The 16,831-nt window shown below is 59.1% G+C and overlaps 2 protein-coding genes across 2 annotated transcripts; one reads left to right on the forward strand and one right to left on the reverse strand.

Annotated features, from left to right (window-relative positions):
- Window positions 1-535: 535 nt before the first annotated feature.
- NCLIV_010170 (conserved hypothetical protein) lies at window positions 536-8,172 on the forward strand (the record flags this gene model as incomplete). The annotated part of the gene is made up of 6 exons (XM_003880532.1): window positions 536-1,496; window positions 1,902-2,575; window positions 3,011-3,095; window positions 3,443-3,522; window positions 4,146-7,448; window positions 7,924-8,172. 6 exons carry the CDS (start codon window positions 536-538, stop codon window positions 8,170-8,172), a joined length of 5,352 nt encoding a protein of 1,783 aa, XP_003880581.1.
- A 6,232-nt stretch (window positions 8,173-14,404) lies between these two features.
- On the reverse strand, window positions 14,405-16,600 carry NCLIV_010180 (putative CDK-activating kinase assembly factor; the record flags this gene model as incomplete). Its single annotated transcript, XM_003880533.1, has 4 exons — window positions 14,405-14,674; window positions 15,241-15,473; window positions 16,019-16,092; window positions 16,551-16,600. 4 exons carry the CDS (start codon window positions 16,598-16,600, stop codon window positions 14,405-14,407), a joined length of 627 nt encoding a protein of 208 aa, XP_003880582.1.
- Between the last annotated feature and the right edge of the window lie 231 nt (window positions 16,601-16,831).

The following is a 16,831-nucleotide window of genomic DNA, read 5'->3' on the forward strand; positions in this document are numbered from 1 at the left end:
AAGACTTGGTTACTCGAGGAAGACACATATTCGCGGACAAGACTTGGTTACTCGAGGAAGACACATATTCGCGGACAAGACTTGGTTACTCGAGGAAGACACATATTCGCGGACAAGACTTGGTTACTCGAGGAAGACACATATTCGCGGACAAGACTTGGTTACTCGAGGAAGACACATATTCGCGGACAAGACTTGGTTACTCGAGGAAGACACATATTCGCGGACAAGACTTGGTTACTCGAGGAAGACACATATTCGCGGACAAGACTTGGTTACTCGAGGAAGACACATATTCGCGGACAAGACTTGGTTACTCGAGGAAGACACATATTCGCGGACAAGACTTGGTTACTCGAGGAAGACACATATTCGCGGACAAGACTTGGTTACTCGAGGAAGACACATATTCGCGGACAAGACTTGGTTACTCGAGGAAGACACATATTCGCGGACAAGACTTGGTTACTCGAGGAAGACGCATATTCGCGGACACAGGCAGAAGGGCGAGACCCTCGCTGTGTTGCTGACGTCGATGGCGCCGACGACGGTCCAGCAGCTGTCTTGTTCGCTTTTGTGTGAGACGGCGTCCGCGTTCTCTTTTGCATGCGACACGCCCCTGAAGGCTCGCAGCCTCGCGTTGGACGGAGAGAGGGGGGTGTCTCCGACTTCAGACCCTCGAACGCTTCGCCTGCGCGCGTCCTCGGTGGTAGGAGCGTTGACTGACGCGGCGCCGAGCGCTCGTGACTCGACAGCAAATCCCTCCACTCCGCCGAGGTCAGGAGTCGGCAGCTGCGGGAAAGGCGAAAAAAGGCGCGGGGACGGCGTGGAAGCGAACGGCAGCGAGACGTGCGCGGGACTGCACTTGGCGAGCCGCCCTCGCAAGAACGACGGCAACGAGAGTCGCGAGACTGACGCTGCTGACCTCGCTCCGCAAATGCCCGCGGGCGATTCGAGCGCGATGCGCCGGAACCAAAAGCCTTCCGTTGCGCTCGCTTCTGTCTCTTCTTTTCCGGCGGGCGCCGACCCTCAGGGCGAAACTGGGATGGCTCTCGGGGGCGTGAAGACAGAGGCCAAGACGGCCCCAGACGCGGCTCTCGGCGAAGGGCCCAAAGAAGACAAGCAAGCCTCGGGGCCAGGAGCCCCCGGCGCCCCGGCTTCGTCCACGTCCTTCTCGTCCGATCTGAGTGCCGTCGTCACGGACCCGCTCGCCTCCGCGCCCTCGTTCGCGTCCTCTATGAGCAGCTTCGCTTCGGAAGTGGGAAGGGAACTGGAGAACATCGGCTCGATGTCCACAGCAGGCAGCTTCAAAGAACCGATCGGCGGGGGTGGGGAGCAGAAACTGCCTGCGGCACTCGCGTACCATGCGCCGAATGGAGAAGACACGCTCGCGTCCTCGCTCTTCTTCTCCGCCCTCTCCTTTTCTCTCGCTCCGACGCCTGAAGAGTCCGCACACCTTTCGGCTGTAGGCGGACCGAGTGAACTGACGCATCCAGGTCCGTTGGGGTTCCCGCGTAAAGGCTCCTGATAAGAAAAGCAAAACGCTCGACAAGAGAGAAACGCATGCCTGGCACCTAAAACAAATCGGCAGTTTTTTGCTGCCGGTGTCGTGCACCTCTCACTTCTTTTTGTTCTACATGCACACACACACACACATGCTTGTTACGCCTATCTCTATGGAACTGCATCGATACGTGAATGCGCCTCTCTCTACTAATGGATGCAGATAGTCTCTAAACAAACGCATCCGCATAGATATATATATATATATACCGAGATACATTTGTGCTTGCGGGTGGCGTGCCGGAGAGCGGTTAGATGCGACAGATCGCTTGGGAGAGGGAAGGACGTCTGATCGCGTTCGCGTGTTTTTTCGTACATCTCTGCCTCGTTTGTTTCAGGCAAGGAAGAGAAGGACGACAGTGGGACGGCTGCGTCGACACTCCTGGGCGTGTCTCAGCCGCGACGGCCCCGCGGGGAGATCCCGCCGTGCCTGCAAGTCGCCTCAGCCGCCTCCTGTCGCCACCCCGGCTCGTGCCCCGCTCCGGGAGGCCCGCGAGAAGAGCGGAACGCGTCCTGCGGCTTCCTCTCGTCTTCGCCTCTCTCAGAGCGCCTCGTGGTTGGCCCGCCGTCCCAGTCGTTGCCTGGCTTCTCGCCTTCGCCACTCAAGAAAGCGTTTGGAGGCGCGACGGTTGCGGCGAGCAAGGGCGACAAGGAGCAGCAGCTTGCGAACCTCGGCGCGGTCACCTGCTCGGCGAGCGCGCATGCGTCATCTGCCACGAGTCTGTGCGTCTGCAAATTTCTTCTGGGCGAGGACGTCGCGGGCTACCTCGTGGGGCGCAAAGGCGGCGGCATCGACGAGTTCCAGAAACGGAACGGTCCCGGCCTGCGCGTCACAGTCAGCAAGCGAGGGGAAATCTTCCCTGTCCTCGGCGAAAGAATCGCCGCCGCAGTGGGCGTGCAAGAAAGCATTGCAAGGGCCCTCGATGAGATCGTCGATGTGGCGACCAAACGAGCTATGCACAAGGAAGAAGAAAGACGACTCGACTCAGGAAGAAAAATAGGCAAACCAAAGGTAAACACGCGAACTGCAGCCCTCCCATCGGGTGGTTCCAGAGGCTTTCCAGTACCCACAACCACCTTTATATATATATACATATAAATATGATGGATTATGGACTTGTCGCGTATCTGGCGTCGAAGCGAAGCGTAAAGAGGGTGGTGTCAACGTTTTTGCCGTGTATGGCCATGTTGCGTGTATCTGGACAGCGCCGATGGCCCCTTCAACCTTTCGCCAAGGGTGTACGTACACCGCAGCGGCCATCTGTCGTGTTTCTGCATATTCCTACATGCGTATTGATGCACGACCGTTTTGATGCGCATATGTGCCTCATGGTCGTGTACAGAGTGGACGCAAACACAAGCACACAGAAAAAAGGCCGCTTTTGGGGGAGCTGGCGCTTTGGGTGTTTTCTACTTGTTTCTTCGCGGGGGTGTGCATTATCTTCAGACGTGCTTCAAGCTCGTGGTTCCAGAGACTTCCGCGCGGCTCCTCGAACAGCAAGTTGAGAATCGCGATTCCGCGAAGGAACTGGGTATGTCATCCAGACTCTCTGTTAAAGTGCGTTGTGTGTGTGGCTTACCCTGTTTCGCGTTTGTCGGGGTCTGTCTTGTCTTCCGGGTGCTGCTTCGACGGCGACCAGGCCGTCTCCGTTTTCCGCAGTCTGTTCATCTCTTTCTCTCACCCCGTCTTTTTTCCCGCCTTCTTCCCTTTCTGTCTGTGTCCCGTTCCTCCGGCGTTCAGGTCGCCGTTGCCTTTTTCTCGATTCCTTCTTTTTTCGCGCTTCACACTCGTTTCCCCTGGTGTGTTTCCCGTGCACCGTTTTCGCACCTTTTTCGCGTCTCTTCCATCGTCTCGCGTGTGGACCCGGCGTGCGTGCAGGTCGCAAGCACAAGACGGAGGTGCTCATCACATCTGCAAACGACTGGTTTCACCTCGAAGCTGGCGACGCCGTTGCAAAGGTACGTGCTGTGTTTGCTCGAAAAAAATCACTCTCTCACGAGCGTCATGGAGCAGCATCGGTTCCGTCTCCCCTCAGAAGGGTGAAACGGTTTTCCACGGCCCCGCTCCTGCCGTTTCCCTGGGGGATGCCGCTTCTTTCGCCTTTTCCTGAGGGGCGGAAAGCAATGGTGGTTTCGTCTCTGCGCGTCTCTGCTCGTGAACCTGCATCCCGTTTTCGTCTCTCTTACCAGGACAAAAAAGAGGCCACGCATTCTGCCCTCAGCTCACCTTTTGTGAAGTGGTCATTCCAACGAAAAGCAACTGTCCGGCGTCCGTCTCGGTCTCGCCCGATGCACGTCGCCATCCCCATGGTGTCTCGCGCCGCTTTCGTTCTTTCTTGCGTTGTGTTTTTCGTTTCTCTCCCGTTTCGGTCTCTTCTCTTCTCTCTCCCGTTCCTCTCTCGCCGCGCCGTTCGCCGCTCCCGTCCCTCTCCCTTCTCTGCACACTGGTCGGCCTTGCCCTCACCGTTCCCCCTCTTCCTTCTTGCTTTCTCCCGATCACTCTTGTTTCTTTCGTGTGTCCCTTTGCCATTTGTCTGTGCGCGTATTTCTGTCGCTCTTCGTTGCTCCCTTTCCTCCCTCAGGAGCGTTTGGTTCAAGTAATTGGTCTTCCGAACGACGTGAAGGACACGGTCCGGGAACTCGTGCCTTTGTATCAGCAGGACACGACCCTGACGACTTCTCTGGAATTGTGTTACGGGAAGAAGACGCCGGCGCCGCCTCCGCCGCCTCCTCCAGTTCTTCCGTCGCTCTTTTCGTTCACGCCCACCGTGCCGCCTCCGGCCGCCTTTGCGGCCACGTCGTTCCTCCCTTCGTACGCAGGCTCGTGCTTTGCGCTGGCGAACGCGAATTCCCATCCTCTGTTCTCAGGCGGAGACGACCGGCTGCTTGGGTCCGCGATGGGAAGTCGCGGGGTCTCTGCGAGTCTGGGCACCACGCCGAACGCCCTGGCGGCAGCCGAGTCGTTTGCGTCTCCGGGACTGGGCAAACCATCGGCGCTTTCGCGCAGTGCGGCCTTCGCCTCTGGACCTGTCCCGCTGAAGCCGCATCTGTGCACGCCGCTGCTCTCGGCCGGCCTGCACCACGCGCCTCTCGCCTCGTACAGCACGGCTGTCGGGCCCAGCTTCGACGACTGTTCGATGCACGCTTCCCAGGGCCTGAGTGGGCGGTGCGCGGAGGAGTTGCCAGACGTCTTCATGCGGACGTTGAACGCCGCAGCGCCTCAGTCGACAGGCCAGAAAGCTGGCGCGGGAGGGAAGCGCAGCAGCGACGCAAACCTGACGACCGATATCCTGTCACTCCTGGCTGCGCACGGCAACGCTCGCGCGAAGCTCTTCTCGGGGTCGGAAGGCGCCGCTTTTTCTGCGTACGCGCCCCAAGCGGGCTACACCCAGGCAGGGGTTGGCAGCTGGGGAAGCAGGAACGCCGCCGCGGCGGCTGCGGCCTTCCCGGCGCTGCCGTCCTCGCTGTCGGGCGTGAAGGCGACTTCAGAGCCTCAGAGGAAAGCCTCGGGCGGCGGGGCGATGTCGCAGGCCGAGGCAGTCCGAGCGCTTTTGCAGATCATGGGGACGGAGATGAAGCTGGGAGATGAGAAACAGGGTGGAGCTGCCGGCCGGAGCCTACAGAAGCGCGAAGCCTTCGAAATGCCTTCCTTCCTAGGAGCCAGCCTCCGCGACGATCGACGCGATCTCCTGTCTCCCACGCCGGAGGCGGGGCCGCGGACCCCTCTCGCTGGCCTGCCGAGTGCCGCCCACCCTGCGCCGCCAGCTGGGTCCGGCGGCGCCATGGACGCTTCGAGCGCTTCGCGCCGTTGCGAGCAGCCCACGGAGACAGGGACGGGTTCGGAGGCCGGCGCGTACTCGTATTCGCCGAAGCGCGGCTCCAGGGGCGCGCTGTTGCCTGTCAATTCTTTGCACGGCAGTGGAACGCGGGGTAGCTTCGCCGGCAGCGGATCCGGCTTCATGGACGCAGTCGGGTTTCTGACTGGAGGGTCCGCGCGAGACGGGAGAGGCCTGGCACATCCTTTGGACGAGGGGAGAGCTGGCGACGTGGCGCCTGCTGCGTCGACGCGTCCGGGGCCCAGTGGAGAGAACTCGGCAGCCGCTGCTAGCGGCGCAGCTCTGCTCCTGCCTCTCTCCTCGTCTCGCCTCGATCCGTCGGCGCCCGTCTTCCATCCCCAGCAATCGTCCGGGGAAGTGCCTCTGCATGCAGACGAGAATCTCCAGCTGTTGAACTCGCTGCTACATGCCAATTTGAGGCAGCGCGGGGGGGGAAGCCGCCCGGGCGCAAGCGACGAGGGGACTCCCGTGCAAGGGTCTCGGGGGGCCGCTTCGGCGGCTTCTTTTCTGCCTTCTTCGTCTTCGTGTCTCTCTGCGTCCTTCCCCGCGACGCCTCTCGGCAAACGCATGCGCGACTCCCAGCGACCGCAGCAGATTATCGCCGGTTCGCTGGCGGCACATGCGGATCCGACGTCGACGCACCAGCTGCGGAACGAACTGCTCTGTCTCCTCAGACAGAAGGAACGTCACTTTCGGGATGGCGCCGAGTTCCAGCTCGGACGCGGAGACGCGAGTGCGGGCGGGCCGTTCTGTCTCCCTCCCCCCACGCTCAGAGGCAGCCAGGCGACCGGGGCTGTTGCGGGAGACGAGCCTGCGGGCAGAGGGAGCCAGGGCGGCAGGCCCGAGAAGGAACTCGAAGCAGAGCTCGCGCTTCTTCAAAGCCTCCTCTCTCACTCCGGAGGCCTTCCCGCTGTGGGCGCTGTGGGCGCCGCCCCGGGGCGGTTGCCTGCGCCGGCCGCGCCCGGCGCAGACCCCGGAGTCGACCATCTGTTGCCTTCCTCGGGCGTGCAGGCAGATTTGCAGAAGCTGCGGCAGCTTTGCCAGGGGCGATTGTCTGCCGTGGCTGTGAAACAAGGAGGCAGAGACGAGGACAGCGGCTGGCGAGAAGGCCAGCGACGCCTCGGCGTGTGCAGAAAGGACGAGCGCGAGGGGGGGCCGAAGCGAGAAGGCGAAAGAGACTCCCGTCTCCCGTTTGCGGCCGCTCTTCAGGCTGGCAGCTTGGCTCACGGGGTTTTCGCGAACAGTCAGGCGACGCCTCCGCAGCCCCACGCGACTCGGTTACCTGACGCGTGGTCCGCGCGCGGCGGCGCGTCGTCCCCGGCTGCGGCGACCTCGGCTTTCCCCGGAGGCTTCGGCCTCCTCTGTGAGGAGCCGAAGGAGACAGTTGCGCCTGGTCGGGGCGACGGCGCGGGAGCCGTCTTGCCGTGTTGGCCCGCGGAGGCAGACGCGCGCACGCTGGCGTCTGCCGTGCCGAGAACCAGCGCGAGCACCCCGACGCACCGCCGCAGCAAGCAGGCGAGCTGCATGCAGTCTCTGGACCTCGCGTTTGGCGGGCGCGGAAACGGCGAGAAGGCGGGCGCAGGCCTGCGCGGGGAGTTCTTCGGAGGGCGTCGAGGGGACGAGGCTGGCAGGCCCGAGGCACGCAAGGGCGAGAACCTGGGAGTCGAGGATCCAGGGGAGCCTGGCTTAGATGCAGATCCCAGTGGGCACCGGCGTTCGCTGTCGGCCCAGGGAAAAGGGGAGGCAAGTCTCAACGGCCAACCTGCAGGGAGCGGGAGTCTGCATGTGAGTCGGAGTCTCACGGGACAAGCTCCGTTCGCCGGGATGGAGCCTACCAGCTGCACGGGCGTGGCCCGTGAAGCGCACGGCGATGACGGGCGAGACCCGGGAGGCCCTGACAAAACGCCTTCGAGTTCCGTTTACTTCGGCAAAGGCCTCGGCGCGCCAGGTCACGAACTCCTCAGCGGTGGCATGCGAGGCCCCGCGGCCAAAGGTGGACAGGAAGCGACGCTAGGAGCAGGGCCGGACGAATTCTCTGTGCAGATCCAGGTACGCGAACAAGAACGGGCTCCAGCGCATCGCCGTCGTGAGAGAGCCCGCGCAGGCTGGCCCGTGGTCCGTGTTTCTGTGTCCTCTTCACTGTCCAGATGTCTCTGCGACTCACGGTGTTCGTTGTCACCGGGGCTGAATTCCGAGGGCACGACGTGTACAGAGGAAAGTCACCGCGAAGCCGCCCCCTCAGCAAAGGTGTGGAAGGCGCACTGCAGAAAGATCTGTGTGGCCTGGCAGTCTCGCATCCCGTTCTCGACGTTTGCATTTCTCTTTTCTGTGCCTGTGATCCCCGACCTTGCTCCGTTTCGCGGGCGCGCCCTGCGTTTGAGTGAAGGACGACATCCCGGACAAAACGGCGTGACGTTTCCGCTTCCGGTCTCGACTCACGCACAGAACCCGTACACGCGGGCACAGGCCATTCCACTGTCTCATTTCGGATCGCTCTGTTGTCTTTTCTCCGCTTTATCTGCAGATTCCAGTGTCTGTCGCACAGTCCGAAAGCAGCCTGTCTGTCCTGTTGCTTCTGCTGCGCTCGCTTTCCACGCGCGTCTCCGCCGTTCTGCCACCAGCCCCGCAGCCAGCGAGCGGTCGCGAGACAGACCACGCGCCCGGTGCGGAGACCGAGTCTCCGGGAACAATCTCGCTGCAAGTCAGCGGCACCGCCGACAACGTCGCTTCCGCTTCGGTCCTTCTCCGGTCGCTCTTGAGCGGGACAGTGTAGGAGAGCACCGGTGGGCTGAGTCGCGGGGCGAATCGGGCGAGGGATCTGGGCGCCTGCGGGGCGCTGCCCGTTCCTATGCACACGCGTCTCCTACGTTTTTATAAAAATACGGAGCCTAAGCACTACGAGCAGGCGCCTTCAGATCTGTGGACGCGCCTGTCGACGTGTCACGACCGGCAGAGAGTCGCGCGCAGGCCTCTTTTTTCCGAGGGCCTCGTTGGCGGCCTCTGTGGTGAGTTTGACTGTGCGACGGGGAGTTGCTGACGTCTCTCGCTTTCGGCAGAACCTCAGAGCGGAGCGTGGACTTCATGTGTCGAGGCGTCTCTATCGACGCGCAAATCGAGGTGCCTACTTTTATATATGCGTATATTTCGGTATTTTTTGTGCTTTCGTGTTGGAGTAAATATGGAAACGGTGGGAGAAGTCCCCGTTCCTGCCTTTCCGCGTTTTCCAGGGATTTCCATAGTGTTTGGACCGAGCGGAGACACTCCCGCCTCTTCCACGGGAGACCGCCAGGTAAACATCGCCCAAGGGCGAAGCGGCGTCGTGTACCGCCACACGGCAACACAGTCTCGTTTTCTTTTCTGTGGTCGGGGTTGCCTTCGCTCCCGGCGGACGAAACGAGGCGAGGGCGACGGGTGACAGCGCGTTCGCGTCTCCGTGCTCTCCTTTGCAGCCTGTCGAGCGCGAGGCGCGCAGAAAGGGGACACTGTTCCGTGGGTCGACGCTTCTCATCGCTGGAAATGTATGCGTCCGGGCTCGGGGGTGAGACGCATGCGTTTTGACAAGGGAAACGCTTCGCCACTCGTGGGAAGACGCACGCAAAGACCAGAGCGTCGCCACTGCTCGCGGTGCTGCTTGTGGACTGCACGAGCAGGAAACTGCGCGGGAAGACGGGGGAGTGCTCTCTCGTCTCTGCGGCGTCAAAAACACCAAAACAGCCGAAAGGGACTTGTGGAGGCCGAAGGCGTTTCACGCACTCTCGCGGAGGTCGATGAGAGACAGGCAGCGCCCGACCGTCTTCTCTCGATGGTCTCTGGTAGCCCGTGAACGCGGCGCAGAGAGGCTACTAGAGAAAGCCCTGTTTTTTTTCGTGTTTCTGGGCCCGTGGAGAGAAAGCGAGACGCCTGTCAGCGTTGGCTGCCGCCGACCGCTTCTTCTCTCTCGCCCTCGCCAAGCGAGAGGCAGATGGCGGGCCAAGGGGCTGAGGGCGACGCAGAACGGTCGGCGACTCCTTGTTTCGTGGTTTACATGAGGCCGGGATCGTGTGTATGTGTGGCGCTGTGCCTGCACATCCGCCACATCCGCGGCATGTATGCCCCCTCTCTTCTGGGGCAAGCGAAAACGGACCCGTTTTCCCTCTTCAGGGGAGGGAATGGGAGAGACACACATGCGCACGGCGTCCGGTGCTCTTTGGCGCCCAAAAGGGAAGGCGTCCGGGGACGCCTTTTAGGCGAGCTGCGCCGAGTTCGGCCGCAGCGTCTCGTTGCCGATGCAGCGGAAGCCGCTCTCGGGGCGAAACGCAGGTTCCTTATGCTTCCGCGTTTCACGAAGGTTCCAGGTTTTCACTCGTGACGAACGGCGATGCCGCGCGGAGCTCTGAGGCCTCGGCGTGCTTGTGGCTCCGCGGCCAGCCGCTGGCGAGTTTCCCGGCTCGCGATGCTCAGCGCGGCCAGCTCCTTTGTCTCGCCCGTTTTCCGCCCAGTGACGCCCGCTGTGCAGCCCCTCTAAAACCGGCGCGTTTCTCCGTCTAGACATTTCGCTTCTTGCGTGTAGCGACACACGGAGACCTTCGGGAGATCGCTGCTGAGATAGACCCTCCGAATCCGCCGTATGTTTCGTTTTATGCAGATGGTTACTCAGTCTTTGACATATAGATGTGTCTACGGTCGATATCCCCCCGTCACCTACACGTATGTATACATCTATTTATCTACTTGGTTACATACGTGTTTGTATCAGGAATGAAGACAATGGTGAGTGCATCCGTTCCTGTCTCATTTCTCGCCGCAGCGTTTGTGTCGGGGCACCGGGGGAGCGCGTCCAGAGGCCGAAGCGGCTGTATGTTTCCTCGACTGAGCGAGGCCGCATTTCCCAGACACTCGATGTTCAGTCACGTTTCGGGGCCTCTGCAGAGTTGTTTCCAGACGCCACGTCGGACTCGTGGACTCTGTGGACTCCGCCTGCGGAATTTCTCTGTATGGATCTTTCCTCTAATGGTAGTCTCTTGCTAGAGATGGTATGACTATGTGATCGATTGCTTGTATACGTACCTGGTTCGCAGTGCGTCAGTTTTGTTCCGGGAAAGTGGATTTTCGGACGTCCGTAGGGACACGTGTCAATTGTTTCGTTTGCAGACTGTGGTGGGGCCCGTCGCGGTGCTCGGTTTGAACGCGCAGCGCCACAGACGCTGCTTGCGGAGCCAGCTTCGCGTTCGGTGGTGCGTGTGCTATCAACGGATCTCGGAGAGCGCGCATCGCTCCGAGAATAGGGAAACGTAGAGCCGACCCTTCGGTTCTTTCTCGATGACACAACGTCTTTGCCGGTGTGTCTCGATACAGCTCGGTCACGGGCGAGGAGAGGCCTGCCGCGTTTCGGCGACCTGCGCCTGACCAGCGCGAAAGGGACGAGACGTACCTTCTGGTTTTTCTGCATCTGGTTCACAGATTCAATCACCCCCTCCGATTCAAGTTGCCGTCTACAGGCCGCTTTCCGTACATCGAGCATATGCATATATGCACCCGCGCACACATATTTATGTGCATGCAATGTGAGTGTGTGGTGGAGGGGCTCTTTAAGCATAAATGTGCAAGTTATATCGCCGTTTTCACGTGGGAAAGGTTGCGTTGCTGACAAGCAGTGGAGGGGTTTTCGTGGTGTGGGGGCGGTTGAGAGATACTTGAGTGCCGAAGAAGTGTGCGTATAAAGTTTTAACTGCGTGCGCCGGGAACGCCGCCATTTCCCGCCGACGCACCGGACTCGATCCCTCTGAGTGGAACAGAGCCCGAGCCCAAGTTGTGAAAGTCGACGCGAGAGTGCGTCTCCTCCATAGCGAGAGTTGGTATCGCGCATTTGGTTTGTGGAGCGGAATCGCCGCGAAACGCGGTTCTTCGGGTCCGAAAACAACGACCAGACAGTGAAGTTCGCGTGGCGTCGGTCCGTGAGACGTCTCTCGCCAGCAGTGTATGAGAGAACCTGCAGATGCGTATGTAGGCTGAACACTCGTATATCTATACCGATGCATGTAGAGTTTTGCTTTTATTTGCCTGTGAGGATTCCGATCAATCTGTTTGGCCTGTGGTGGCGCGTGGGTGTTCGTGTTTGAAGCGGGACGTCGCGGTCAAAGGTCCCCTCGATAAGTTCGTCTGCAGAGGACATGAGGCGGGAGGTTTGGCGCCAAGAGCCTCGCGAAAAATGTGGCAGAAGAGCAGGTGCGAGTCCCTGCTGAGCGCACGTGGGATCACAAAAGACACGTGGCAACAGCCGATCCGCACCTCGACACGTTGGTGGCGTCTGTACATCGACATCTATCAAAATCGATACAGATCCACTTTTCTATAAGCTACAACATCAATGACATATTTGTATGGGAGTGTGCGTAGCTCTCACTTCATACTACTTTGTGCACAGACAAGTCTAAGTGCGTACACCTACTTATTCATGCGCTTGTGGATGTGTTGTTTTTGCGGTGTCGGGCTGCGGCTTCAGGGAGAGGGCTGAAGGCGATGTGGCCGACGGCCCCGGGATGTGGGGTGTTTGTATTGTCACCGTTTCCGGACGTCAGGTGTTGCCGGGATTCCGAGTCGCGCACCCGAAAAGCTAAATGCATGTGAGCGCTCCGAAAAGAGTATCTCTTCTCGAGACGACCGTTGTGTGTGCGGCCTTCCTCCGGTGCCGAAGACCTCTTTGGAGACGCCGGCTTCCCTTCCTATCGGGATGGTGATCTCTCCACTGAGGCCCGCGCCGTGCTCCGAGCACATCCGACACCTTTTCATTTGCCTATTTATATATAGGTTTATCTGTGTTCTTCTCCGTATATATATATATATATATATGTGGGGAAATACGTGTCGGAATGCGGTTTTCCATGGCAACCAGTTCGAGACTCCCGCGGGGGATGATGGTGACGGCGCGCATATCGGATCGTGGCATCTCTCTCTTTATAGAGCGATCGCTCTCGCCCAAACGTCGTCACGTCTTTCGGTTGGTCGAGTTGCGTCCCTCGTCGCCTCGACCGAGGTTTTGCAGCGGGAAGGCCCGACTGCGTGATGGTGTGAGAGAGAGAGACCGGATCCCCGGGACCTGTCTGGGGGTTTCGACTGGGCATCCGACGCGACGCCTGGCGAGGCCGTGACTCGGGAGGCTTCTCGCGGTGCCGTGGACGCCGGTCGCCGCTTTTTCAAAAGGCGAGAAGCAGTGAGAGAAAGAGCCGAGCGTCTCTGTTTCGCGCACCCTGCCTCCTGGCTGCTCACAAAGACACGAAGGCGCGCTCACGGCCGAGCAAAATCGCCGAATCAGAGAACCTGGAGCCGAGTCCTGGGGCGTTGGCGATGAGAGAGAGGAGCGAGGGAAACGGCGCGACGCACGGCGTCGCAGGCGCGGCGTCGTGTGTGCGTAGGACGAAGGGAAGCGCAAGGCGGGGGGGAAGGGGCCATGTGAAACCATGTTCATCTCTGGAGATGTTTTTTCAGTTCTTTGGTCTGGGCGGGAGGATCTCAGGTTGTTTCATCTTGTAGGAAGAGAGCTGCTGGGGCTCTCGTTCCTCCGTTTCAGAACCCAAGTGCACGCACGTTTTCACTCGCCTCTGATTGAGACACGCGCCGCACCGCTCATGACAGGCTTCCACACACACGCCTGCGCCCCCAGCGGCATACAGTTTGAAAAAGATTCAAAGCCGAGGCGTGGCGGCGGGTTTGTGCGAATGGAGACGCCTTTCATCTCTCTCCAGTGCTGAAGAGGGGACAGAGGCCCCGGCGAACAAAACGCGGGTGAGCGTTACTACAGCTCCCCTGTACAGAGTCGTCGCGCAAGAGCACAGCAGACAACGCCCTTGGTGCGTCTGTCTTCGTGTTTTCCTTCATTCTCCGTGTTGCCAGTTGCTGGTAGAGAGAGAGCTTTCTTTCCTGTGCGACGCGTCCTCTAGAAGACACTCTACGCGAGTGCAACAAAGCCGGCAGGTTGACCCACCTGAGTATCACGTGCAAAAACCCGGAAGCGTCAGCCGCTCCCTCTCCCCGCTCGTTTTCCCCTTCCTGTCTCTGCTCTCTTCTGCTCCTCTGGCGTTCTGTGTCGCTCTCACTGTCTTTGTCTGCCTGCCACATTGCCTCTTTGCGTGTCTCTCTGCAGTCGTGTCTCTCTGTCTTCCTCTCTCCGTATCTGTCTCTCTACTCGTCTCTCATCTGCATCTTTCTCTTCCTCTGTCGGATTCTGCGAGCGCTGCCTTCGCGCGACGCCGCGTCCCGGGGCCTGTCTCTGGAACTCTCTCCCCTCTCTAGCCTTTTCGCGACAGTGTCAGGAAGCGGCTTCGCGGCCCGTAGCAACCCCGCCCTTCTGTGTCGCAGGCGCCGCGGAAGCCAGCTCGGTGGCGTCTCGGCAACCACACTTCGAATCAGAACTGTTCCCCCTCCGCGGCGCCGGCGCACGTTTTGTCGCGAGAGGGACTCGTCGCCCCGCAAAAACAGTCTCGCGCTGAGACGCCACAGACACTCGCTTTCCGAGGCGCCGAACGGGGAAACACTCCAATGGGGGGAATGGAGATCCTCGGTGCTTTTTTGGAGCGTTGGACCATGTTGACGCGACCGAGAGGCCAGTGCAGCAGAGTGGGGGGTGCCTACCAAAACGAACCTTTCTTCACCGCACACCGTCCACACAACTGCGAAAAATCTGCTCGCTTGCGGGAAAACGAGACGCCGAACTCTGCCTAGACGAGGAGCGAGGCACTTTTTTTGGAAGAACATGCGAAACACACAGGCCTCACGAGCCGCCACGGTCGTCACAACATTCCCTGGTTGCTTTGCCAGAGTGTTCGCAAAGGCAAAAGCTGGCCGTTTCGCTTCGATTACGCGGAAAACGACACCGGATTCCATACACATTTCCATATCTATATTTGTGTAAATGTGTATGCGTTGTGAAAATCCGTTCTAGAGGTGTAGAAGCGCATTCGCACTCGACGCAGGCACACTGCCTTTATAGGCGGTGTGCTTGCCGCGCGTCTGGCGCGGGCAGAAAGAGTTTACGCGGTGGATCTTCCTTTCCCCTGGAGAAGGAACAGGACAGAGCCGACAAGTTCCGAGAGCCCCTTGGCGAAGACCATCTGAGGTGTATAGCCGCTGGCGAGCTCCGCTTTTTCGAATTGCTCGCGGTTCTTGTAGCGGGGTCGCGGCACGTCTGCGTCTTCTTTGATTGAATGATTCAAAGGCCGAGCAGTCTCTCCGCTCTCCGCACTCACCGCGACAGCCGCCTGCTCCTCCTGGAAGTACGGCGCGTACTGGCGCTCCAGAGGCTGAAGAATGCATGTAGAGAACAGGTAGGTACGCATTCTTCGACATGCTCTGTCTGAAACTGGTTCACTCTCCGCGTAGTGCGAAGCAACAGGTCGGCGGTACGCCCTAGCGACGGTGACCCTCCCCCCAGTCGGAACAGCCTCAGACGCAACACTCTCCGGCACGCAATGCGAAAAAATCAGACATTGATCTACGATCGCCGTCTCCAGACACCCACAGAGGCAGAGACCGCCTTTCCACAACATACCTACAAATCCACTGTCCATAGTTTATATATGTCTACATAAAGATATAGAGGGAGAGAAGTGAGCCTCCTTCTACAAGGCGGATACCCAATACAGAGTGAATGCACGTTACTCTCTACTGCATATATCCGTATCTATCGTTTACAAGCAAAGGCACATTTATCTACAGAAACGGAAACATCGAAACACCGAACGTAGGCGACGAACTGCGATGTGAATATGAGATAGCCGCCCGAAGTCGTACGCCTGCTATAGATCAGTATATACATAAATATGCGTAGGTGTCCGTTCGCGAGGGTTTTTGACCGACTAGGGCTTACGTGCACTAGTTGGTCTTTGTCGACGGCCGTTCTAGAGAGGGCGGGCCGTCGTTTGACGACTTCGTAGAAGATGCCTTCTCTCTGGACAATCTGGAAGATCTTTTCCTTCTCGCGCTGTTTGCGTTCCTCCTTGTTCTCTTTAATCAGTTTCGTGTTCTGTCGCTCGTACGCCCGTAGCTCGGCCTCCAGTTTCCGTTTGACAGCCTCATCGGTTCCACTGACAAGTTGGTACACTGGAAAGAACAGAGGCGCCAGCGCACCACGATGCATGCAAATCGCGAAACGTGTCGAGGCACGCGCTACAGGTGGCTTCCAGCGCTGAGGGTTGCAGGAATGTGTGTCTTCCGGATACCCCAGCGCTGTCTCGTTTCTTGTTCTGGACGTTTCCTTCTGTGTCTGTGTTCTCCACTTTCTTCCTCAACATTCTCTCTATTCCCGATTCGACGGCACACGCACCTGAGTGTCCCCTTTTCGTAACGTCTCCTGCACCAGCGGGTGTATATAAACGGGTGTATTTATCCAGATGCTGTCGCGTTTCACGGCAAAGCTCCATTTTTCGTATATGTCCTAACCTTTCCCTTGCAGTCCGTCCCTTGCTCGCCTCGATTCGGCGCCTCTCCTCTTCCTCTCTAGGCGCCTGCCGCGTCCTTTGTGCGGTCGCTCTTGCCAGACACCTCAGATCCCGGCAGTCTGCCTCCCTGCTCTCTCCGCCCCGTTGCGTCGAGGCTCCTCTGCATGCAGGTAACCCCTTCCGTGTCTCTATGTTCCGCTCTCTCACCAATGTCTTCTTTCTTTTCGCGGTAGTCGTCGTAGGCAGGCGTGTCTGGAAATCGCTCCCGCGTCGAGTTGTAGCTGTACAAACAGCACGTGGGAGCCCCAGGAAACCGAGTTAGTCAAAAGGTGGAGACGCCTTCTTGGCTTCTGCCGCTTCCCCGCCGCCACGGATTCGATCAAACGGAGGCATCTTCAGGAGTCTTTCTGAGAGAGAGAAACCGGCTGTCTCCCGACTGCCCCGCGGCTCCACTGAGGCGAGCTACACACCACCACCCTGATTCGAAATCTCATCGATGGTCATCTTCCGCAGTCGAGGCACGCTACATATCCACATGCATGCGCAATGCCTACACATACCGAGATACAAAGAGCCCTAAACATATATATATATATATATGCATATATTTATATGCACGTATGGAGATAAGTGCGTGGGTACACTTTGGAAAAGCATGTGTCACAGGGCTGTGCACCGAGGTGTATCGGGATGGAGGAGAATCTTTTTCTCGCGTTAAGTGGCGCCAGAGGTCACCTACATGGCTTCTACGCGTTTTCGGATTTCTTTTTCCGTCTCGAGGACTTCCATGTCTGGGTCGGTTTCTTTGTAGTTTGCGCGCGTCAGACTCGTGCGGCAAACGGGACAGAAGCCGCGTCTCTCGCCTCGGCCGCCTCCATTTTCGCCGAAGTGAATGTGCAAACAGGATCCACAAATCCGATGCTTGCACACGTCGGAATGAAACAGTTTACGCTCCGGGTGGTAGTAACAACTTTCATAACACACAGGACACTCGTAGTTATCCATCGCGCGTCACGCACA

This window comes from Neospora caninum, chromosome IV (assembly GCF_000208865.1).
Source record: "Neospora caninum Liverpool complete genome, chromosome IV".
In the NCBI taxonomy this organism is placed as follows: domain Eukaryota; phylum Apicomplexa; class Conoidasida; order Eucoccidiorida; family Sarcocystidae; genus Neospora; species Neospora caninum.